General features: G+C 40.3%; 1 protein-coding gene and 1 long non-coding RNA gene across 5 annotated transcripts in view; one reads left to right on the top strand and one right to left on the bottom strand.

The window, feature by feature from the left end:
• FBXL2 (F-box and leucine rich repeat protein 2) overlaps window positions 1-1,884 on the bottom strand; it is a 55,146-nt gene extending 53,262 nt beyond the window's left edge. For all 4 annotated transcript variants that reach the window (XR_010387686.1, XM_064506456.1, XM_064506458.1 and 1 more), the window contains exon 1: window positions 1,749-1,884. Coding sequence is in view for 1 of the 4 variants with exons in the window: in XM_064506458.1 (XP_064362528.1) it covers window positions 1,749-1,751 (3 nt within the window). In the remaining 3 variants the exon portion in view is untranslated. The remainder of the gene's footprint in view (window positions 1-1,748) is intronic.
• Window positions 1,885-1,959: 75 nt separating this feature from the next.
• LOC112983910 (uncharacterized) lies at window positions 1,960-8,995 on the top strand. Its single transcript, XR_010387685.1, has 2 exons — window positions 1,960-3,873; window positions 5,490-8,995. It is a non-coding gene; the product is annotated as an uncharacterized LOC112983910 (long non-coding RNA).
• The last annotated feature ends 17,341 nt before the right edge of the window (window positions 8,996-26,336 follow it).

The following is a 26,336-nucleotide window of genomic DNA, read 5'->3' as shown; positions in this document are numbered from 1 at the left end:
GCATGAACAAGCCTTTATGCAAAGGAAGAAGAAAAAGAAGAGTTACTAGGAATGAAGGTTCAGCATGAACCTAGGACAACACCATAGGCATACACACACATCTTCCTCCCCTCTATAAGATTTGGCACTTATTTTTTCCACATATGAAGAGTTACAGGAAACCTACTACCATTAAACACAAATGCACACATGCACACACATATATACATAGTGATCATATACACAAGTGATCGTCTGCCTCAAAATACAATGCCTCTGCACACATGTCAAAAGCTGGCAACTCTGCCTTCTTCCTGTATAAAACTACTGCTGTGAAGCAAGGAAGCATCAGATACTTTTAATTGAAAACAGGGATCATACCAACACCCCTTCTAAACATGCCGTATCTGTCCCTACACACTGCCACTTCCACGCCTTATCCTCTTCCTTTCACAACATAATGATGCACATCTTTCAGTTGATGCATGCACATGCTGTCTCGTATCCTCACATATTCCCCACATACACATTGGTCACTCTTCCTCCTCTGCTGCACCCTTGGCACACACACATCCCATGCCACACCTTCTACACATACAGATGCAATACACCCCATGCCTACCACATACATACAACAAACATATTGTATGATATGTGTGATACTGCATGATATGTGTGCACACGCATCAAGCCATCATAGCTATGTATACTTACTTATACACAAGCAATAGCCACTCTGCACACACACAAAATACCATATCACTTATCTGCTACATACATATAAAAGGAGAGATAATCCTTGCAACAGCCACAGCATACAGGTCTATAAAAAAATCCACATATTATACCACACCCAGCGTTCACTATATGCACACATACACACAGCCCATACCACACAGCTGTATACAGCCATAACTACATACATATGATGCCACATTATATCCCTGCACACAATGTCACACCCCTGATCTACAACACAAATACACATTTGCACACAGATATACACACTGGCACACACGCACAATTATCACACTCGGGTCACACGTTGTATCTGCTACACACACACACAGCCCAGGTCACACCCTCGCTTTCTGCACATGCACCAGCATATAAACAGCACCACACCACACCCCAGCACCCCGTGCTTCCAATTTGTCATACCCTACATCTGCTCTATGCACTGACACGTTGGCCTTCTCTATACTTTATATGAGGGGGCAACACACCCTCGCCACACCCCGTCTGGTCTACACACACATATACACACGGTATCTCCCCCCCCATGTTATATAAGGGGACAACACACCCCGCCACACCTCACCTGCTCCCTGCACGGACACACGCACGTTCCCTCCCCCTGTGCTGTGCAGGGGGCAGCACACCCCGCCCGCTCTGTGCGCGGACACACGCACATCCTATCTCTCCCTCTGTGCTACAGCGGAGAGCACCCCACCCTCCCCCCGAGGCCGCACAGAGGCACCTGCCCGGCACGGCGCCCACCCCCGCCCAACGGTATATACCCACGCCGCCTATGTGCGGACGTTACGCGTGCCCCCCCCCCCGCGCACCCCGCGGGGGGGCGCCGCCCGGCCCTGCTGGCAGGCGCTGCCTGCGCCACACCCGCCGCCCGCCCAACCGCCACCTGCCGCGCGCCGCCGCCCAACCGCCGCCGCTCCCCGCCCTGGGCCCCGAGCCGCCGCGCCGGCCCCCGTAACGAGCGGCGGCGGCGGGGGGAGGCCGGGCGGCGGCGGGCGGCGCCGCTCGCTCACCATGGCAGAGGCGCCGCGGCGAGGCCGGTTGTCGTGGCGACGCGGAGCCCCGAAGAAGGCGCCAGATGCAACGCCCGCGCGCGCGCGCACCCCCGCCGCCGCCGCTGCCGGAGCTGGAGCGGGGCGGGGCCGGCGGCGGCCCACGTGACCGGCACCGCCCCTGCGCGGTGGGGCCGCCCCGCCCCCCGGGCCGCCGGCCCCTCCCACCCCGCCCCAGGTGGCGCCGTTGGAGGGAGGTGACATGGCGGCGGGGGGGGGATGGCGGGGGGCTGTGTCGCCGGCCGGGGGTTGCGGGCAAGGGGCCAGGCTTTGGGCCGTGGGCGGCTGGGCCTTCCCAGCGGCTCCTGGGGCTGGGGCAGGGCAGCCTGGCCGGCCTCCCCGCGGCCTGGCCGCGCGCCTCGCACAGCCCCAGCCGGTCTCAACGGCCAGGGATGGCCGCTGCGTACTGCCCCCCAGGTGGCTGGCGTACGGGGGGAGTCGTGTGGTTTCAGTGCTCCTCCGCCTTTTTCTTTTTTTTAATAGGAAGGAATTGGTAGTTCTTACCAGTTGGGTCTTGAGATTTAAAATTGCAGGAGAAGAAGGGCTGATACAGCTGCTCGGCTGTACTGGTCTTAGCTGATTGCTCTCTTAAAAGTTGGCTGGGTGTTAGTACTGCATTTGTCCAAAGAGGAACTTTGTCTGCTTTGTGCTCTTCCAGTTTGCAGGCTGGCATAGTAGCTGAAGTGACAGCTGATAACAGATTTGGTCTAAGAGCCCGGATGGTAAACTGGAGGGGCTGAGACCTGACTCTCAGAGAGTCCTTGCAGATAGCTGAGGGTGCTGGTCTCTTAAATTGCTACGGCACAGTCTGAAAAAGCTTGTTGGTCAGAGAGCTGAGAGCTTCCAAGCAGTGCATGCTGTTAGTAAGAGCATGGCTTGCTTCTGTGAACACTCTGTGCGTAAAACCACTCTCTAAGCCAAATATAATATTGTTAATAGCATGCTTACAGATTACATCTGTTCAGCAGTCGCAATACCACATACAAAATTGAAGAGATGGGAAAAGTTGAGGGGAAAAACCTATCCCAGCAGGTATTGTTTTCTGTTGATTCAGTCCTTCAGACTTTTAAGAAACAAAGGTGACCGTGGAAGAATAACACAAGTTTGTTATTATGAATGGGTTGCATTCACTCCTTTAAGGCCAACATTCTGGTTTGATCAACAGTAAAGAAAAACTTTCTTGTGAAAGCGTCCTTTCTCAGAACCCATGTGGAAATAGTTGGTACACACACGTACCATTTGTTGGCACATCTCTGAATCTGCTATCTTGTTCTCCAGATTCTAGAGAATGGCCTGGTTCATACAGTTGATCTGGTTTGTGTAGTTGGGAAGAAAGCCTCAAAAATGTGAAATATGTATAAACAATTTAGACATTTTTCAGCTGAATTGCAGAAGGCCTAGACCAGCAGTTTCTAAATTTTACTGGTTCTCATTAAAAAAAAAAAAAAAAGATTATGACATGCCATCTTTTTCTTTTTTCCTTTGTTTATTGAATGTGATTTTCTGGACTTTATTATAATGATATTGGTAGATTTTCCTATCACTACAATAAAAAATTGATTTAGGAAGCCAGAATCAATTAGCATTACAGCTACCTGAAAAAATATTTTGCAAAAAACATGACATTGTAAAATAATAACTCTAGTTTTGGTGAAGAAGAGTTCAGAATAGTTAGCCCAATGAAGATCTGTTTGAGCAAGGGAGGCAAGGTGGGTGAACTAACATCAACTCTTACTTGATCTAAAAATGTGGGAAGCAGTGGAACAATATATTTTGTATATATATATTAAAAAAACAGTAGGAAAGAAAGCTCCTCTTTCTCCTCCTCCACCCTGAAAAGATGAGACATCTATGCATTTGCTTAGGATATGAGAAATTCAAATCCAGATCTTTGATTCTGGACCAGCTAATGATGATACAACACTGCACTACCAACTATCAGATGCTCTTTTTTGTTTGTATTTCAGTATGACTTGAAAACTCGATCTAACAGAAGCTTACTCAAAAATACCTTCTAGATGGGCCTCAGTTTTGACAAATACATTATTAGTGGTGGAAATGAGGCTTCAGAAATGGATATACAGAAGTGAGTATGTCTTGGTATGCCTTCTATTCATTCCACTACCCGCCTGTGGAAAGTCTCTGTATACACATTTGAAGTGTTAAGAGAATATATCTGTTTAGTGTCTCATTTTCAAATGATACAAATCAGTATTGTCTGATGAAGAATGTTTCATCCAAAAATTCCCAGCTAGCTCTGATTTTAGCATTCTTTTAATGTTATTAATTTTTTAGATAATGTCTTTACACTGCCCATTTTAGAACAAACAGTTAAATATGTTACTAATGAAGTCTTTTTTATTTTGGTAACTGCAGAGCTATATTCAACAGCTTCACCTTTTAACTTTACTATCTGAAGTCTGAGGTTCCTCCTAATTCTTCTAAACTTGTTGAATGCTGACCCGATTCACTTCTTTCTTACTTTTTAAAATAAATCTAAATAAAAAGGAATGGAAAATACTTTAAGTAGTTGTCAGAGAAAATGAACAAGCACCATGTGTATGAGAAGGGTTTGTTAGTGTGTAGAAGGACATGAGGGCTTAAAGAAAAGGAGGCTGGTTCTGGAGGTCTTCGCTCTTGCTCTACAGCAGCTTCAGGGGCTCTGGGTGGTAGCATTGCTGGTACTATGCACAAAAGAGACTATCAAATTACAGAAAGCCGTTGCAGACAATTTTGAGTGCAGAAAGAAACTGGTCTTCCAGTAGGCTTCCTCTACTGTGATCCTTTGATCTCTGGACTCTGTTGTGCCTAGAAGTGGGTAGCTATTCTCAGCCAGCGAGTGGGCATGTGGTTATAAAGCTACATACAGTTTTTTCTAGGCATTTGCCTAGCTAGCTGAAGGAATTTGGTTTAAAACAAGCTAATGATTAGAGCTTTCCTTCCTTTCTTCCCATTCTCCCCTCCTTCCTCCCATGTAAGTAGTAGTAAGTCCTCCCATATAGGATGCTACAATTCCCAGCTGTTTATTATTCATTTGGAGACTGCTGTTTCACAGCTCAGCTGTGAAAGTATTTGACTAAGAGTTTGTAGGAAAGCAGCTGTAAGTGGTAACATTTTTAAACTGCTGCACTGGATCTGAGGGAGCTCTTCTTTCCTTAAGTTGAATGCTTGTGACAACAAGGTCTGCATCTGTTAGTTGACAGTATGATTAAAAATGGTCAAGGGAGTACATTTTGTCTCTAGGATACTTCTCTGGCATGCTCCATAGTGTCACCTTAAAGGTGATATTTTAGTATCTGATGTAGCCATTCATCTACCACACTGTAGAAATTTATAGATCAAAGCTTCCCAACCCCTTTTTTTCCCCTGAGCATGAAAACAGCATGTGCCAGTTTTGTGCTAACATTTATACTTCTGTGGTATCGTTGCCTTTTTTAAAGTGGCTTGTGTACCACTAGAAGTGTGCATAGCATAGGCTGCGAATATCCTGCTCTACTGAGATAATTTGTAGGGCTGTGGATGGCTCCATTCATCTCAATAAAATGTTAAGTTAGACAGCCAGTGATAATTTAGCTGTCCACTCTAGAAAAGTAGAGGGAGGAGGACAGATCTTATGCAGGGTTTGCTACAAACGACTATTATTTGTTACCCCAAATGTAACATCTAACAAATACCTCTATGCTTTTGTTTCTCAAATGAGAGGGACCTGAGCAGAACTCATGGTTGTATGGACCCACCAATAATGGAGAGAGCTGTTGAGTAAACTAGGAGCCAGTAAATGCAAAGACTATTCACAGTCATATCCTGCATATTTGCACAAGCTAGTGTGAGTAGTACCTCTTTTTGTCAGATCACTGTTACTTAGTTAAATATAATTCATTTCAACTGCTAGTTATGTTGTGTGGGACATTTTTATTTGTAAGGAACACTTAAGGTAGAAGAGTACTGAGTGAGTTGGGGACTACTTAAGTAAACTGGACATATACAAATGCATAGAACCAGACAGCCTGACTCCAAGGGTGCTGACAGAGGTGACCAGTGTCATTGTGAGGCCTCTATTGTCTTTCAACAGTTGTGGTGATCAGGAGAGGTCCCTGAAGACTGAAAAAGGGCAAATGTTACACCCATTTTCAAAACAGGGAAGAGGATCTAGGGAGCTACAGACTGGTCAGTTTCACCTCAGTCCCTGGGAAAGTTATGGAGCAAGTTCTCATGGAGGCTGATTCCTGGCACACAAGGGATAGGAAGGTGATTGGAAACATTCAGCAGAAGATGCCTGACCAACCTGATTACCTTTAAGATGAAATGACTGGTTCTGTGGATGAGAGTAGAGCAGGAGCACTTGACTTCAGCATGGCCTTCAACATAGTTTTCATTAGCATCCTTGGAGCCAAAGTGGGGCGGTATGGATGGGATAGGTGGACTTACAAAGTGGGTTACAAATTATCTGGACTGTCAGGCTCAAATGGTGGTGGTCAGTGTTTCAGAATCTAACTAGAAACCACTCACACATCAGCAACCTGGCAGTGTGACACATTGCATCTTCAGCCAGCTCATTCCCAATTTGTGGGGAGCAGTCAACCTGCTGGCAGGCAGAGCTGCCTTTCAGAGGGACTTTGGCAGGCTGCAGAAATGGGCTGACAGGAACCTCATGAAGTTCAACAAAGGCAAATGCAAAGTCCCATGTCTAGGATGGAGTAACCCCTGCAACAGGCTGAGGGCTGGCTGGCTAGAAAGCAGCTCTGCAGAAAAAGAGCTGGGGGTCCTGGTAGACAATGAGTTGAACATGAAGCAGAAGTGTGCCCTGGCAGCAAGAAAAATTGCATTAGCAAGGCAGTAGCCAGCAAGTTGAGGGAAGTGATTATACTTCTCTGTTCAGCACTCATGGGACTGCATCTGGAGTGTTATGACCAGTTTTGCCCCCCCCCCCCCCGACTGTCAGAGAGATGTCAGGAAAATGGAGAGAATGCAGTGGAGGAGCACTAAGATGGTTGGGGGCTGGAGCATATGCCAAGCAAGGAGAGACTTAGGGAGCTGGGTTTATTTAGTCTAGAAAAGGAGAAGACCAGGTGGGATCTAATTTCAGTTTTATACTACCTAAAGGAGGGTTGTGGAGAAGATGGAGCCAGATGCTCCTCAGAGGTGTCTGGTGAAAGAATAAGAGACAATGATCACAAGTTGCAACAAGGGAAATTGGAGTTGGATATAAGGAGAAAATTCTTCACAATGAGAGTGGCTGAGTGCTGGAACAGAGACCAGAGAGATGGTGGAATCTGCATCGCTGGAGATTTTGAAAACTTGACTGGACAAAGCCAAGAACAACCTGATCTAACGATGTTAGCTCTGCTTTGAACAGAAGGTTGGGCTAGATAACCTCCAGAAGTCCTTCCAACCTATGTTATTATGTTGATTCTAAGCTATAAAATTAATTGGCAAAATACATAGATGGGGAATTTCAAATGAGGGCACAGGAAGTGCAGTCTCCTTCAAGGTCAGAAAATGGGGAACATAAGTAAGGCAAACTGCCTGAGCAGTCACACATACACAGGCTGTCATGGCTGTGCAGTCAATCCCCTGTTTCCCAAAAGTCACCAATTTATGTGAAGGTCCGTGGGTATGTCGCAGGTTTTCCTAACACGTGGCGGCTTGCTTGTAGTCCCTGTACAGTGGCTCTGATCATGCTGCCATATATTGGGAAATCCCAGACAAATGAAGAAGTCCTCAGAGAGCCACTCATGCAGTATTATCAGTCAGAAAAGAAAGATGCGTCAGAGAAAAACAGTGTGGCAGCTTTATATTGATGACATTATCATAATCTCTATTTTTACAGGTTTTGAGAGACTGAAGTTGGTTCTTCCTTTATGTTCCTATTCAGAAAAATTGGAATAGGTGCTTTTAAACTAAATTCTGTATTAGTGAATCTTTGTAGCCATGAATTGCTTTATACAAGTAAAGAACAAAGATTCAGCCAGATAATGCAGTATTTGAACTTTACCAAAGTCACTCGCTCAAATCATAGTGGTTTGGCAATGCTTGATATTTATTTTCAGTGTGCAAGACCTTGATAAGTCATGGCACCAGTCCTATAAATGCTATAGTAGTTGCTGTTTATCGTTACCTACGAAAGTAGCTCAGTAGGCAGGACATCAGAGAGCTACCACAGAAATACAGCTCCATAGCCAGCTCCAGAAGTTTCCATATATTTACTTCTAATATAGTACAAAAGTGTGTTTCAGAGCACACTTTCATTTGCCATGCAGTTTTGACAGAAGAATCGCTGCTCAAGTGTTTTTAATTTAACTTCTAATTTAAGTGGAAAGTGTTGAAATTTCTATCACATTTGCCATTAGAAGATATTTGTTCAGGAAAAATAGTCTGATAGAAGTTTGGAAAGTTGACTTACGTTCCCAGCAAGAACATAGTACATATGTTTAACTGCTGTTGCATGTATCTATCAACAGTGTACAGATATAGACTAACTTTCCAGGCTGTACAGAGTTGTGGTAGCTATTTGACCACATATGGCTTCCTCGGTAGCCTAGTACATTTGGCTTAGAGCTATATTCAAAAACATGAAGACAAAATCAGAGGAATAAAAAGTTACTGAAGTAAGATTTGTGTGGTTGCAAATAAAAATAAAGCTTAAGTTCACAAGTATAGTGGTATTTTATTGTGTATCTTAATCTTCTGCCTGGTTCAAAATAAATTTCAATAAAACTTACTGTTTAATACTCTCTGAATTAGTTCCTATTTCTTGCATTCATGTATTAGGATGACAGAAACAGTGATGGAATAGGACACCCTTTACAAAGTGTCATAAAAGCCATTTCTCATACACTGCTGCTGATTTTGGTGGGGAGGGGTTATTTGTTTTTTAATGTGCAGGCATTTGGAAGCCCCTCACTAGCAGGTATGAATGTGAATTCTGAGAGACATTTTGCAAAGCTGCTTGAACTTTGCATTTTTGGGGGCATGTGTTTGTATTTATTTGTCTAAATGTATCATATAAAGATTTTCAGATTGTTGTGCTCAAATTTTCAGTACATTTTAATTTCCCTAATCTGAATTTAGATTACGTGTCTTCAGTATCTTCCAACAATTTTGCAATTTGAAAATGATGTTTAGCAAGTCTGTTCTATGCTGTACACTTTGTCTTGGAATTTTCTAATGTTAGTTTGCAATTGTGAAATAAAAGACTTTTTAATGTAGTTGTTGTTCAGGTAAACTGAAAATCATTGCATGTGTGTCTATCAGACTGAAAGCAGAATGGAGCTTTGTTGGGTAAATGCAGAAGAGCAGATAAATACTAGAATTTTAAATGGAGAGTGAAAATTATTGTGGCCAAATGCCTTGGTTGTATGTCTGCTTTGTCTAAACTTGGAATACATGCCATTGCTTTAGCAGAACATATTTTATGCCTCTACCATTTCCATTATCATCTATTTCTTATTTTTGATTTCTTAAATGTAAAAAATGTGCTTGATTCTTTGAGAAAGCAAATGTTGTGAAACATTGGACTTTGGATCAGACTTAAATGAAGAGAGCTGCTTCTCATCTGGCTCATCAACAAAAAGTTGAAACATGGTAGGGAGCTTAGGGGAAGAGATTGCATAGGTACTTATACAGTCTTCTGGTTGGTTCAGAGTCATTGCTCCTTTCTGTGATGATTCCTTTCCAGATTACCTCTTTGAACTGGGTGCCTAAGGGTTTTGTTTTGTTTTGTTTGTATTCAATTGCCTGAATGTGCAAATTGGGATAAAGATGAGTTTTAGGCATCTAAATTACATGCTTAAGTTAGAAGAACGTGTTCCGTTTTTAAAGACCTTTGAGAATTTAAGAATACACCTGCTCCCTATTGGCTATATAGGGAACCTGTAGTCAGATGCCTCAATATATAAGCACAGTTATATGGACAAAATGATGCATAAATATTAGTACTATCAAGGGAATCTGCAATTTGTAGCACTGTCATGAAGTCAAGGACATTATTCTTCAGTGTTTAGTGTAATGGGTCCTTGAGTGGGACCACTAGATACTGCTGCTACAGAAATAAGTGATAATTACAGATGTGATGTCCACTCACAAATGCAGAGTAGGATGAGATCTTTTTGAAAATATTGCTTTTCATGGAATTTTCAGAGGGTGCAATTCTACTGAAGACCTCAGGGCATTTTTGTTACTAGCACAGTTAGCCCTTAGATTGCCCAGTGAGGCATTACATCCACAGACACCCATGGACAATTTTTATTTCTGTTCTAAATCTAGGTAAATTTAAGTATGGAGGGAGTATGGCACATGTTCTAGGATATACAGCTGGTCAGAGGCAGGGTCAGAAATTGAATGCAGGAGTTTAGAACACAGTATATACTTGTCGTGTGAAACACGGGAAGTCTGAATGTCCTCCCAAAGTTAAACAAATGTTTGCAACCTAAGCTCCAATCCTCCAGACTCCCAGTACTAGGTAAAGAACTTGCTACCGTTATTTCACAAGGACTATTAATGGTAGCAAGCACTGCTTTGAATAGCAAGTGTTTGCAGATGGATCCTTAAATTACCTTCTATGGAATAAAAATGGGAACAAGAATTTTGAGGGAGGTTGAAACAACTGCTAAACCTATTATTAATGGCTGATTGGAAATACTGTGACATATCCAAAAAAGTGTGCAATACCATAGAAAAACATGCAAAAACAAAGCCAAGACCGTATTTCTAAAGAATTTCCGTAATCTCTGCATTTTTATATAGGAAACACATTCTGAATATTGAATACATGAGATCTAAAAATAACTTTCATTATATTTTACATTAAATGATGAAAAAAACCTAATGACAGCCCTTCAGATATCTGTTGTAATAAGCATATTAGTGAAGGGTATAATAAAATATGAAAGGTGAATCATACTTATTTCAGATTAGATATGTTACTAGGCCAATTTATGGATCCAAACTGAGTATATTTTTGTGTCCTTTTATTACAAGAAAAATAAAGACACACAAAAAATAAAGACACACAAATATCCGTAACTTTGCTTTAACAGCTTCCTTCCTTGACAGTTACAGAACTAAATTAATCTCTGTAATTCTATTGGCGTCAGTGAGATTAGTTCAAGAATTTGTACCATGAATTTCACTTCTAAAATGTTTCTTTTATTAATGCTTTATGTGGAAAAATAGTAATAGCAAAGCAATCCCAAGGGATTTCTAGAAACTATCAGTGAAATGCCATCTGCTTTTGCTGAGGTTATCAGTTGCAATTCATACTACTTTGGTCCATGTTTTGTGGCTGTATTATGATTCTGTTCTAAATTTCTGAAGAATGAGCTCTTTGTAGGAATGAAAGCTCCCCAGAATTAAAACCAGTATACGTACAGTATACCTCCAAATAGAGAAAATCTTTCACAGATACAGAATAGGATAAATACTTCAATTTCTCTAGGGGCAAGGTCTCTGGGAAAGATAACATTGACTTCAGTGGTTCAAGATTTTGCTTGGTGTAAGATTTCTTTGGAAGTCAGCAGAGGTTTTGCATACAGTGCTAACAGGGTAAAAAAGGTTCAAAAACCACAGGTAGGGAAAATATATATAAAAAAAGTTGACCCAGGTTATGTACTACATTAATGTAGTACATAATTTTGAGCAAAAAATATATACACTGTTTATGTTTTTCAGAACATGAGCCGTATATAAGCAATGGAATTATTAATAACACTGACTAAAATCAGTGCTCTGCAGAGCTCATGAGATCCACAGGCACTGCATTTCTCCATACCATCTCTTAAGTTTCTGAAGACAGAGAATAGGATTATATGGAGTGCATCGTACTATCAGAATGTCTTGGAGCTACCTAGATGTTTTCTAGGTTGTCCATTTCAAACACATTTCAAGCACAAGAAGTGAAATTTTTATTTTCATGCTTCCCCATGTAAAGCGTTAAGAGATCTTTGTTCTCCTAAAAACAAACACTGAACCTTTTACAATATAAGGTGGTATGATTAAGTCATAATTAAGCTAGGGCTGTATTAACAGATCTTCTCTCTTCTCTACCTGTGGTTTTACAGCATGAAAGAAAGTAGGATTAACAGTAGAAATGTGTAATGCACGTCTTTTTTTATTTTTAATGTATATACAGTACATTGTATCTGTTAACTACTGAGGCACCTGACAAATCCCAGCAATTTCTTGCCATTACAAGGAACCTAACAATGGTAAAAATACATGAAATTCATGAATGGTACTAACTTTATGCAAATCACTGCATTTGCATGCAGACATATCTGTAGAGTTTTTTGGGTGCAAAGAAGGTTGTTAGAGGATGTTATCATTAAATTCTTGTCTTAAACACAGGATGCCTCTATGTTTAAAAACTAATAGCTTTCTGATTCACTCTAAGGTATAGCAGAGTTTTCTACGTTTTTGTAGTGTGCTCTTACTATGTGAACCTCACTTATACTGATAAAATACGTAAAAATGTCGTAATAACCCCTTAAATACCTCATGCTCCAGGCAAGTCCTATGGGTGCTCCATGACCTTTTGTTCAGTGCCCAGAAACAGAACTGCCTTTACACAGCCTGAATTACCCTCAGTGACTGACTCTATGCAGGAAGCAGGCACCTGCCTGTGCCAAAGCAGCTCGGCTGGTGCTCTCTTAGGCCAAGCACCCCGAAGGGTACATGTACCATGCTCTTGAGTAGCTGCCGTCTGTCCCATCTGCCCTTGAAGTGATGTCCCATTACTGAGAACAGAAATCCTCCAGGTCCTTCCTAAAGGAGCCTAGACATCACCTGCCACTAGGGAAAACATTTGTAAGTAAGTGACATCCAGGGACAACACGGATGTTAGCTGCCAGGTCTTGCAAACATTCTGGATTTCAAACCTTTCCTGGGGCCAGCCAAAGCAAGTGCAATGTCTCCTGTCTTACATTGACTAATATTTTATTTAAGGTCTTATTTGCTGGAGCATGCCTTATAGCCTATGTTTTTAATCTGCAGCAATATCACCAAGCCTGTTTATTTTTGCATCATAGTATATGTTTCTGCAGCAGAGTGACTGGCCTTAGGTGTTTTATCTTCCTATCAGAGTTGGGCTAATGCCGCAGGCAGAAAACAAGTAGAAAACAGGCAGGCCCAGGATTTCTGAAGCTATGAGTAGAAAAGTCAGAATTTGGAGAGAAATGAGGATGGATGAAAAACAAATATTATACAGAGGAATGGTGACAGCTGGGTGAGGCAATAGTAAGTTTGAAGGAGAAAGAGTTATCTTTTAAATATGAGACTGGTGCTAAGTAAGGCAGTATACAGACTTTTTGGAAACTAGCAGTACTGGACTGTTTATAGTCATGCTATTTATACCTTGGAGAACCCCAGCCCAAATCACCGATGAATTAAATACATGTTTTATTAATATAGTTTTGGACAACTACTATAATAAAGAATCACTGAAGTGTGGCATTGGCTTCAATTCCTTCAACAGTTCATGGAGTCTTGTATCATTGAAGTGTGTTTTACTATTGCATTTAGTAGAAACAGACTAAGGCTCAGCTTAATTTCTTTGCTATTACTGCTGATAATGTATATTATGACTTTATGCAGTATACTTTTTTATTCTGTTGTAAGTAAAGGTATCAGTCCTGAAGTGATGGCAAACAAAATAATCTTACGTGAGGAAGGCAAAGAAAGCTTTGTGCATACCAGTTAAATTACGGTGTGTGCAAATCCTCTGTTTACAACATTCTGCAGCAGCATCTCTTCCTGATGCCTGCTCTGTGGTGTTATGTGGTTGCACTGGAGTTATCCATAGTTCAGTGAGTCAGGTTTGTGGCAAGGAAGATCTTAACCATTTACATCAGCGATCACTTTGGTCCAGTCATTTGCTCTTCGTCAGCTGAGGAAAAGTCTAAATACCTTAGTTTACACCCTCCTTACACAGCATGGTATCTGAAATTACTGACTAAGTCCTATTATCAGTTCCATTTGCTGACTTTATCCATCTTAATTTTTATACACCTACTTGTTTTTGTTTGCTTGTCCTTTAGCCTTTTTCAAATGAAAAGTATTAATACATTCAACAGCAAGAATGACTACCCCATGATACAGAAATAAACTAGAAAATGATACCAAGAAGCAAGATGTTTGCATGAGCCTATTTGTAAAGGATTAAGCTTTGGGTGAGAGGAATGTGCCTGTTGCAAAGAATCTGTGGTAAAATTTACTGGAGCATAACATAGGGGATTTGAGAAACACGAATAAGCCAGACCAACGTATGTGTTTGCACTGTTTAGAGTGGCATTTGCAACACAGAGCAGTAAACCAACTTCATTTCAAAAAAAACAATTCTCCAGGCACAGTGTAGGTCAGTAGGAAATTGAAGCCTACACTAAGTAAAAGGATCAAAAAGAAGCTATTACAGTTTGACAGACAACGTAACACTGCACTAGGGTCGTTAATAGGGAGGGACCTGGAAGTAAAGCTGGAGAAAAGTCACTATAATTAAAGATCAGAGAAATAAGAGGAGTGCAATTGCCTTTAGATCCACTGTTAAAATTTTTCACCTACTAAAAATATATTTTTCAAAAATATTATATTGAAAACAGTAAGTTATTTTGGTGACACTTTTCCTGATAGCAGTACAGTGAATTCTGGCAATTGTATAGAAACAGAAGAATCAGCTCTCCAGGAAGTGGAGACAGTAATCTGTCATTCAGCATAGTAGTGTTTGGGAATTACATTTTTTCCTTTGTTTCCTGTTTTAAAACAGGAGAAATTTCACAAGAAGGTATTGAGACTTAAGAACTTGGGAAATAAGGCTACCAGTTAAATAAATAAATACTGATTTGTGAGTCAACCTTGTGACTCTTCCTGCATGCTATTGGAAATGGTTTATTTCTGGTATTTCAGTAGCCATGAATTATATTTAATCCTAAGGTGCAACAGAACATCTGTGCACACAAAGAGGGTTCGTTTTGAAATAGCAAATAAAATGAACAGCTACTTCACACTGGTAATCTTGTGACATTGAACGCCTAGGAATATGAAATGCTTATTTCTCAATACCGTTATTTTCTTTCCAGCGCTACTATTTTCTTCTCTCTTTCACTCTTTCTAATCTTCTTTGATTGTTTTTTTAATGACACAGCTTACGTGCATGTAATGCTTTTCATCCAGAACAATGCCAAAGTACTATACAGAGTCTGTGTTGTATTAGAGTGAAGCTTCACAACAAATGCATTTTTCTGTATTAACGCTGTCCAGAAAGAGAAGGACCCTGTGTACATGACAGTGAGTACGTCAGAAAGAGTACAGCTTATATATTCACACATGATATAAACTGTTAAATTAAGAGTGAAGATTAATGTAGGATCTCCAATATAGTCTGTACTAATTTTCCTCTAAATACCTCAAGTATTTTAGTGTCATATTACTTAAGGTTTCATGATTTCATGATTTTCCAGGTTTCTTTAAGCCATGGAGGAAAATATAACATAAAATATACTATAAAAATACTGAAAAAATGTAATTCTGAATTTACCACTACCATATAAATCAAATTCAGTTTTCGTTTCTATTTCACTTCCTTCGTTTTTTGTTAAATAGATGTCCACGGCTCTCCTTCTACCTCTTCTATAACGGGGGAAAAAACAGAGATTTTTTGGTTGTTGTTTTGTAAGTGAAACTACCATGGAATGTTTTTCTGTTTACACTGAACTTTCAAAACTTTGTAGTAGTGTGTACACTGTAGTACTTTAAAAGTATCTGGTATTACATATAGGTAAGTCTTGCAGTTGAGATAAGTATTACCTATTTTTTTCACTAATTTGATATGAACCTTACCCTTGATAAATCCTCTGGAATATAAGATAGCTGAACTTTGCAGCTATTTATTGTCCCTATGAGTGTTTAGATCAAAATTCTGCATTATAGTCTCTCAACTGAAAGATTTCAGTTCTAATTTTGACCCTAGCTTTCTAGCAAGGTCTAAAATGGTTTGATTTCCTATCCCCATATTTATAGTGTAAGAAATGCTGCTCTGTATGCTTATGATGGAGTGAAACTCATCCTTTTCTGCTTGAATCTTAAATAAGTGAGCTTTTCATAAAAACTCTGCTTTGGTAGGAACCACTGAAGAGACCTGGCTTCCCCAAAACTGTGGGGAGATCAAGGACTTGAAAGTATAGCCCCTCTGCAGCTGCCTTTTCAGCATGTAATAAAGAATGGTGCACACTGCATCTCAGTTCCCTCTGTGAAAGCATTTCTGAGCACTGGGTCTGTACGTGCAACAGATCTAATGGTTCTTACATACCTCTTATGTCTTTCTCTGTGCCACTGTGTGCCAGTGTGTATTGGTCATTGCCTTAGAAAAACATTTCCACACAGACACTGAGATACACCACATAGCTGAATAGGATCATCCAACTGATGTATCATGCTGAAATGAATTTTCTCAGCATTGCCCACTGCCAGGCAAAACTCTGAACTCCTCAATACCAATAGTCTTTCCTGACACAAATACAAGGTCAGGCATTCAACACTGTTTCCTCCTCCTCTGTTAGTAGAAATGTTTAGTGGTATATATGTAAATTCCCGTCACTAGTGTGACAAAACTGTAACTATTGTACCAATCTCTGCCATGTGGTTTTGATTATTTGTTCAAAATGCACATGGCCTTTGAAAGGGTGAGAAGGTTCCCTACCAGGACACAATGGCAGCCATCACCATCATCCTACTTAGTGATTTGCCTGGAAATTGCTTGCAGTTTAGAAAAACTTTCATTTTAATTTAGTGCATATGTGAAATAAACTGTACCATGGAATGGTGCTGTCAAATATTTATTTAGTATCTTAGTACTTAAATTCACTTGCCAATCAGATAAATCAGTTTTGAATTCTTTTATACTGACATCATTTTCCTAACTTAAAAACTCATTTTTAGGCACAGAAATAACAAATGTTAGCATTGGCTTGTTGTGAATAGCAGTGATGTTTAGGAATTTTAATGTACAGTTTAGTGTTTTGATAATGTCACTGTTAATTGGTGCTTAATTTTAGCCAGAGACAACTTTGTCCTTAAACTACTTACTTGGTGTGAAGTATTCTCCTATTTTCTAATTCAACCTTAGTGTTAAAGTTGGTTCCCTTTAGACTATTCGCATAGAGTTTCAAAGGTATAGGATTTCCCAAGACATTACTAAGCAGCAATGGTGGCTGCAAAGCCAAGTGTGTATTGCTGGGTCAACAGGATTGGCTTTTAACAATCAAATAGAAAACCTAATTGAGAATACTGACTACTATTTTGAGAACTGTTTCACTATACATGTTACTCTGCCAAAATCTCTCCACATAATCCTGAAGATTATCTCTCATAAAAACAGCATATTAACTTGTAAAGTTTATGAAAATAGGATCTGCTCTAAAATATATTGAAGTCAGTGGAACTAGTTTTCAAATAGCTGTTCTCCTCTGATTTTTGCTTCGTGTAAGAAAGTAAGTTGTTTTGTTATGCTTTAAGCACTTAGGTAACTGAAATTTTGTACAGAATTAAGTTAATCATGTAATAAAAGATTATATACAAAAGTAGCATCTTATCTGGATTCGTTGTATTGCTAGAGTTTGTTCAAAATACAAGAGCTAAACACAGACAAAAATGAATCTATATGGTTTTGTTGAATTTTCTTGCTGAAATGTAATAAGAAGTCTTGAAAACATAAGAGACCTAAGAACATCGCATTCCCATTGTGTATTTGCACTTCTTCTTTGTGTTTTGCATGACTGAGAATTTTGTCACTGTCAGTTTTCAGTCACAGATAGAAACTATTTGAATAGGCTGCGCATGGCTAATATTGTAAGAGAATGAAAAGATACAGGCTATCAGACTTTAAGCTAGTTACTGTTACTGAACTAGGTTACTGAATGTGCTCAGAGAAGAATTATAGGAGGAAGGATGATTATCCTGCAGAAGGGAGCAGTGCAAGAAATGATGGGGAGTAATTCATTTTGTCTCTCTGGCTTTTCAGTTTTCTAGGCAGACTTTTTAAAGTCCTGTCTGTGTTGCTAATGCCTACCTCACTAGTGAAGATCATGCTTCTCCATCACCAAAGCAGCCAGGTTCTTGGGAGCACTGGTGAGAACATTGCTGAAGCTATTGCTGGTCGACAGTAGAAACATGAGAAGGTGAAATTCGCTCTGTCCCTTGTCTCCTAGAAGAGACTCTCTTTGTGTTTATACTGACTGCTGAGGGCAAAACTTGAAGAATTAGGTTAACTGGGCAGCTGGAAGAAACAAGGTTTCTTTCTTAAGTCTTAAGCTTAATGACTCAAGCTAAAGTCATTTTTAGGAAGAGGCATCAGGACAAATCTGTAAGTCTAGTGGTTATTTTACTCTTTACTGATTAAAAGCCCTAACTGTGCTTTTATAGTGACCGCTTTGGCTAAACTAAGACATACCAGCTTTTTAATAGAAGTTATAATGGAAAATTAGGTATGACCATATACAGTCTAACTTGGTATAGTCCTGTGCTCCAATTTCTGTAGGGCCACTTACATCTGTGATCATATAGAACAGCCTGCTACAGGATTATCCAAGTGCAGAGTGAGCTCAGGCTGAAGAAATCCCCAAACTTGCTTTTGTACACTGAGTTTCTCAGTCATACCAAGTATGCAGCTTTTTTACATCATGTTATGCATAACCAGACCATAGAAAGTATCACTTCCACCATTTACAGTGAAGAAAGCCAAGAAAAAAGGCTGTGGAATCAAGAAGCTAAAACTGTGGTGTGTGGATGGACTGCAGAGCTCTTTCTTGTGGTTCATTGAAAAAAAATTTCAGAACTATAACATGGTAGATTGAGCTACTGGTATGGGAAGGGAATGGGGTCTGTGAGTAGATATTTTCCTTACAATGTGGTCTGCTGACTGAAAATCTGGAGCCCCACCAGAGTTCAACTAACTGAGCCAGACAGCTCCTTAGACTGTCTTATAAAAACTGGATGTCTGGCTAGATAGCTTTTGGCACTTTGAAGAACAGAGAGGCAGATTTATGAACTGGACAAATAAGCATTATAGTTAGGAATTTTTCTAATAGTTCTGGCTGTATCTGTAAGGCCCTTTGACTTTCAAAAACATGCTGCTTCAAAAAAGAGTTTCTGCCAACTCTTAAATGCACCATTCAGTGCAGGATATTACTGCTGATTTTAGCACCTTATCTTCCTGTGCAGTTCATGTAAAAGCCAGGATAAGTTTGGAGCCTGTTTTATCCCCATTTCCACAGTAACACATGACAGCTTCAAAATGGCAAGAAGATTCAGGAAAGAGATAGGTCTGCCTGTCCCTAGCTGAGCAACAGAGTCATGTTAGCATGCAAAAAGAGCATGATGGACTTATGAAAAGGTGAACTTGAATCTATGTTCACCTAGCATTGTTGAAAGTCTAGAAACATTCACTTTTCTCAGGAGAGTATATTCATAGTGGATATGCATCTCTGCAATATACCCATAAAACTCTTGCATTGATTTCAGTTTGGGCAGGAATTGCTGAATCCCTTCCATGGCTCACCCTCAACAATTAGGTCCTAACTCACCATGTCCTGAGCTACGCTGTCAATTAATCTTAATATCCTTGCCACCAGCAAACAGCCAACAGCAGTGTTGCCAAGATTCTGCTTCTTATGTGTCGAACATCATGCCAATTCGGCTGCATCAATCTACTGCAGAAACTGAAACATCATGGGCAATAGCATACACAAAATCAAAATTTCTTGGAAAAAACCCAGTCACTATAAATGTAAATAGCTAGTTTTCTTCTTTGTATGCTATTTCCTCTGTGGATTCCACAGCTGCTGATTTCCAAGTTTTGTATCAGCTTAGAGAGGAATAGATGGAATCTTGCCTAAAAGTAACTGAAAAATAAAGTAGTAGTTGCACAGAGAGGAGCGTGTCATGTGGTATTTCCAGCACTACTTGTGTTAATCAAACCGGACATACTATGACACTTAGCAGGGTGATAGACTCTTTAGCTACACATACAGCAGGAAACAACTGAAAACAGGGAACACCATGATACTTCTGTAATTTTTTCATGCTTCTGCTTTTTCTTTAACAAAAAAAAAAAAAAGAAAAAGAAAATGGAAAGCTGATTAGAGTTACACTTTTTCATCCATCAAAAAGATATGGTAAACTGAGCTATTAGTCAGACATAATTAAAACTATTAAAAGCAAAATAAACAAACAAAAAAACCTAAACCCCCCGAACCCAAGAAAATGATGCCGTGACTTAGCATGTTCCCTTCTCACCTCTGAAAATCTGAGGGTAAGTGATGCTCATTGCTTGTATGTATTACCAAACTACCACTTGTTTTGTCATTATTTGATATCTGTGCTTATGAGAGGACCTCCAAGGAAGCTTTAAGGCCTAGTACACCAATCCTAGAGATAAGGCAGAGCAGTGAGGTTCTTTTAGAGCCAGACTCCAAGCCCATGCTCATTCAGGAATAAAGAAAGGAGCAATATGGCAGTCCTGAAATTCCTCCATTCCCTGTTTCCATCACTGCTTCTTTTTTTCACCAGTTTTCAGGGTGCACACTCCTGTTTTGTCAGTATGCAGACAATCCATTTTAACAGTTAGTCTTCAAAAATCCTCCACTACCTATAGGTAAGAGTGGAGGAGGAAACAAACATATGGAGAAAGTTCAGACTGATTTTTGGCAAATATTACTCTCGATTCATGTTGCAGTATTGCCAACAGTAAGTGTTCCAAAATCATACATGATGAGGGTGGCTTAAAAATAATCAATTTGGAGTTCCTTTTTATTTGCCTTCTGGCTTAAAAATAATCATTTTGAGGTTCTTTTTATTTGCCTTTGGTTTCTTAGCCTTCAGGGTACTCTCAGATAATGTTTCTCAGAAACCATGTGGGCTGGAAAGCTGCTTTCTCTTCTCCTTAAGTCAAGCCCTAGCCATATGCTAGGACTCGACATATATAGTATAAGTATATACTATAAGAAGTGTGAAAAGCTTACCAGAGTTGCAATACTTGTTTTTCCCTCATGTTATTTTGTCTGTTGGAAGAGGCAGTTTCTCTCTTTTGTAGTGTAATATGAGATCCAGGGCAGGATGAAAGAGAAAGTGGAAAGTGGATGAGCTAATATAAATAAAAAAAAAAGAAAAGAGTGTTAAGGGAAGGGGGGCATTATGGAGGAAATGCAAAATAGGGAAGGGAAGGGAAGGGAAGGGAAGGGAAGGGAAGGGAAGGGAAGGGAAGGGAAGGGAAGGGAAGGGAAGGGAAGGGAAGGGAAGGGAAGGGAAGGGAAGGGGAGGGAAGGGAAGGGAAGGGGAGGGGAGGGGAGGGGAGGGGAGGGGAGGCCAAAACAGAGATGAAACGGCCAGGAAACACCATTATGCATATACCTTGGCTGCTTTAAGACTCTGAAAGGTATAAAAGGATATGTATCTACAATTAATCGTTTGAAGTTGTGCCAATATTTAACCATGTACTAGCCCTGCCAAAGCAAATGGGCAGCAGCATGTGGATCTTTAGAGACCAGGTGTTTTTGAGCTTTTAAACACTGCACACTCGTGTTGTTCTGTGTATATGTGTCTCGGGGAGGGCAATGTTACTTAAAATTCAAGATCCTTAAGAAAGTTGAGGTGGAGGGACACTCTTAAAATTCTTAGATCTGAAATTAAATCTACAAGGTTGAATCTGTTGAGGGCTTTTGTCACAATCTGATCTGCTTTTTTGTAGCCTGAGTATTTGTTATACCTGGCTTTCAGAAGGCTTAAAGGTACAGTTCAGCAAAACGTACTGAAGTGTCGCTATTTCTCCAAAGCTGAAGATTGTTCTCGTTTTTATAATTTCTTCCTTTTTTTAGCCCTCTGTGTATTTTTTGCTAGTGTGTCTCCTGTAGCATTCCCATCTCTTTTACCTGATGTAGGATTTTCTTTTCATTGCTCTATTTCTATTAATCTTATTGTATAATTAAATAGCTTTATTTATTCAAATAATCTATAAGACTTTATTAAATAATTTTCTTATGGCATAATATTTTTTGGCCAATATTGAGCTTTAAAAATTGCTTCATTTCATATTTTAGGTGTCTTTTTTGTATTCATAAAGTTACTGAAACTTATCATGTGCACAAAGTACACAGAAAAAATACTGAAGTTCTCCAAGCGGAAAGCCTTAGCCACAAATCTAATTTTGGAGGTATCAGCATATGATGAGGTCTGCAACATTAGATCCGTGTCTGGAAATCACCTATCGCCTAGTCCTTAGTTGCAAAAATAAAGAAGCAGGGAAAAATTTTCTCCCTTTTTTCTCTCCTTCCCTCTTTCTCATACATCCACACAAGCACGCCCACATGTGCATGTGCATGCATACATGCACGTACGCACAAAAAGCTTCTGTTTCGATTCAATTTTCCCCAGCTTCTTTGTACAATTACAAATTGCAGATGTTCCAAACTTCAGGGCAGGGTCCAATTTCATTTGCAAATGAAATCTATTATTTATAAAAAGAAATACGAAATTTTAGCCCTATCCTCAGTAGCAATATTCCATCCTTGTAGTGGTCCAGGAATCCAGAGGTATTATAAATTTCCTTCATACTTCTAGATCTAAAATTATCAAATTTTTGAGGACACAAATAGATTTTTCTTTTCCTAGATCAGGGAGAATACTTCTTTTCTTTTTTAAATGAATATTTTAATATCAAAAATATCCTGCTAATTCCATTGCTAAAAATGGGTATTTTGATGTCAGTTTAAGTTTAAAGTAACAATATATACATATATATATATATACACACAGTGATTTTTAGCTAAGAATATTCCCATCAATATTTCTGTAGCTGGTAATAAAAATTCATGTTTGCTATATTAGTAGCCTTGCACATGTGGATACACGAATAATGATTTCTCACATCAGCAAAGTCAAACACATTTGCAAGGACTCTACCTGTTTGAGGGGCTGACATTAGCTCATAGACTATTAATACCAGTTTTTGGTATTTTGGTACATAAATTATATTTTTGCCTGATCTCAGTTGTCATTATGGCTTGTACAAAGTGCTTTAAACAGTGGTTTAATTGTTAGTCACCTTGTGAGGACTGGACTTACAGCAAGACTGAAAGTGTAGTGGAGTTTAGATGTTGTGGATGGTATCTGGGGGGTAATGTGAATATAGCTTGCATATAGTGTTTTCATTCCTGACACAAACCAAAGTGTTGCCTTGAAAAGGAGAAAGTGCAGGACTGTTCCCAGAATGCAGTGCAGCCATTGTAAAATCCATTGCAGATGGGTCTGCTAGTGTAAGTTGCTTAGACATTTGTTTTCCTTTGAAACAATGTTCTCAGTACCATCATAGAGTCCAACACATCTCTCCCCTTCTAATACCTCTCAGTCTCTGGCAACCATCACCCTGCACAGGACCCTGACACTGGCTTTGAATCAACCGTGCATTTTCTGGCCTTGCTTCTATCCAGCAGAGGTGGCTTTGCTTCTTCAACCTCCCACTCCAGAAGAGCTGTGTCGGCATGAGACTCATAAGCTGAAGAGTTGGAGAAAAGATGCAGAAAAGATGCAGAAGAGGCTAACAGGACCCTGAACACATTTTCTAAAAAGATGGAGAGGCACACTGTGGGCAGGGATATTGGTGGGGGCTTGTGAAAATGGAAATCAAGCTTTCCAGCATCACCCAGAGCCAACAAGCTTGATCTTTTTTTTCTAACCTTTTCTTCTCTCCATGCTTTAGTGCTCCAGACTCCCCCCCAATGGCTTGGTACCATCCTTATCAACACTGGCTTTTCCAGTGAGCTCTCTGTCATGCTCATTCTTCCAACCAACTTTGAATAAGACCCTACACATAAAGCTCTGCAGCTTTATGCTCCCAACTGCACATTTCCACTCTCCTCAAGTACCTGCATAACTTGGAGAGATGATAGGGAGGTGAGAAAGAAGTGGGACCGTGAAAGATATAGGTGCTAACTGGAGGCAAGGAAGGGTAGGAGTGTGTAAGGGTGTTTCCTTCCCATGTATGAACAAATGTGTATAGGAAGAAAGACTTGGAGCTTCTTCAGCATTTGCCTTTCTCATATTCTCTAATGTCTTACCAGAAGAGTTATAGTGACATTAATAATGGTGTGACCAGCTTGTGCAAGGAGGGAAAGCATTTCAAAGATGTCATGTCAACCATGCCTTCACTTTGCTGTACTCAGTTCCACTGTTTAGGAAACACGACTATATTATCCTAACTGCTTCTAACTGTTTGAGTGATGTTATTTTCCTCAAGTGAAATTAGGAAAACACAGCACTTTAGAGTTTGCATAAAACTCTACTTAAAAATACTACTGTTAAAGTGCAAAGCACTAAGAGAAGTTCTTGCACATGCTCTGCAAATTACAAAGTGTTCAGGCTGAAACTCATTGTCTAGGTACAGCTTACGTATCATGACTACACCATATCATTTGAGACATCTGCTTACTGTGACAGCCTGCCAGAAAAACCTTTAGCTTCAGCAGATCTCTATGCTCTCTTTGACTCAGCAGCTCTTTCCACCTTGACCCGAAGTTCCAGGCACTGAGGTAAATAATTTTTTCTGTTGTACTTCTCTCAAAGGAGCACTTGGTCAAATCTCCAGCAGCTGAGAACGAGGTGAGGTGGATCAGAGCCACAGGTCGAGCCCTATAAACAGGTAATAAATAAACTTTAGTTGAACCAGTTGATATTATAAAATGCCATTTTTTTAGGTGGGCTGTATTTCAGAGCTCTGCTGTTTAAATGACCACAAATGAACCAGTAACCCCCTCTCAGGAGGCAAAAGAAATGTTAAGTCAGGTTAGTCGACATGTAGATTTTGGGCCAGTTAGCATAGTTAGCTTCCAAGTACTAGCTTGGCTTTATGGCAAAGCCACTGCTCTATAACATGACATCCAGTTCCTATGTTGCATGCAGCAACATGAGGGCAGAGCTAACAGCTAATGAGAAATTAAGGGTGCTTTAAGGTCCAGGGAACTACATTACAATGCAGTTAAATAAACTTTTAAGAAATACCTGGAGAACCAGGCTGAGACACAAAAGCCAAAATATTAGGTGACTGGTAAAATAAATGGCAAATTAATTGCTATGCTGGAAACATGACAAATACCACAACCATGGCCCTGCGTAGTCCCCAAGGCCCTGGCTGAGAGTGTTGGCAGTTCTGAGAGACACTGTTTCTGGCTTTCTGCATACTTATTTCTTGCATATTTACAAGGTTCTGTTTGCAAAAGGAAGGACTAAGTATATCACTTTGAAAAGTAAAGCTGAAAATTTGGAGCACAGTTCTGCAGCAGGAAGTGAACTTCCTGGCACATTCCTTACACTGGAAGACGTGCCGGGGGAAGCAGCATCTTATAAATTTATTAGGGTTGGGTAGAATTCTTCCTGCTACAAAAGCTCTTCCCCTGCCACATTACAAGGGCTCGATGTGGTTTGGTTTACAGACAACTGGAAGTACTCAAGACCAAAGTGAATGGTGGTGTGTGGGGATCTGTGATAAATGATGAAGTTGCTATTGGTCCAAAAATGCAGGGAGCCACTGAGCTATGCACCACTTTATAACTTTATCACAGAAGCTAAGGATAGCTTGCACAGTTGAGAGGCCTTCATACATGTAAAGTCAAACAAGACTAGAAGTCATTAGCAGACATGAGAATACAAAGTCAGAGACTCCTTGTTTCGTTCTATAACCACAACAAATGCTGCTTTGAAATTAGCAACCCTGGCCATACTGTATCCAGCTACAGGAAAGTGCAGCAGGAGGCTAAACCAAAGGGAGATGCTTTGAGATGGCCTTGAAGACATTTCTTCCAGTTACACTAGTGGAGGAGGGAGGGATGCATGAACATTGTGGGACAAGTCATGAGGTCTGTCCCCAGCTTGCAAATGGACTCTGAAGAAAAAGCAAAGGTCTAGGCATCTGCAGAGGAATTCAGTAACATGTTGACCCTGCGTATCCAGGGGAACATGTGTCAGAGTAATTCCAGCTGGGTGGTACTCTGCTGACTCAGGTATGGATGCTGATGTGGGTATCCTGCTTCAGAAGAGACTCCCAAAATCAGTGAGGCCTCCTGAAAATGTATTGTCTTTCCCCTGATTTTTGCACATGAACAAAGAAAGAAAGATGAGTCGCATCTTGTGCTTGCCTATTCCACACATCCCCAGTGGGGGCAGCCAGCAACTATCAACTAGATAGATGCAAGGTGCTTTTGATTTAATTGCGCTCTCTCACCTAACTGAAGACCATTGCTAGCCTGAAGTCTAGAGGGTGTGAGAAAAGAAAGATGAAACTATGAAATGGAAATGGTTCATCTGCAAAATGAAGCAGGAAATCCAGGCAAAGATTCTAGATTCTGTCTTTACCCAGACTTTTACAGGTGCCTAGAGAGACCCAAGAGAAACAATTTGACTAAACTTACGTACTTTTTACACTGCTATATGACTTTCATCCATTAAACTGCTGCAAGGTTTTACAAAAAATGCAGAGAAGAAAGTAAAAACGATGCCCCCATAAAGACAACCAAAACC

This window comes from Dromaius novaehollandiae, chromosome 2 (genome assembly GCF_036370855.1).
Source record: "Dromaius novaehollandiae isolate bDroNov1 chromosome 2, bDroNov1.hap1, whole genome shotgun sequence".
In the NCBI taxonomy this organism is placed as follows: Eukaryota; Metazoa; Chordata; class Aves; order Casuariiformes; family Dromaiidae; genus Dromaius; species Dromaius novaehollandiae.
This window is presented reverse-complemented; position numbering and strand designations above follow the sequence as displayed.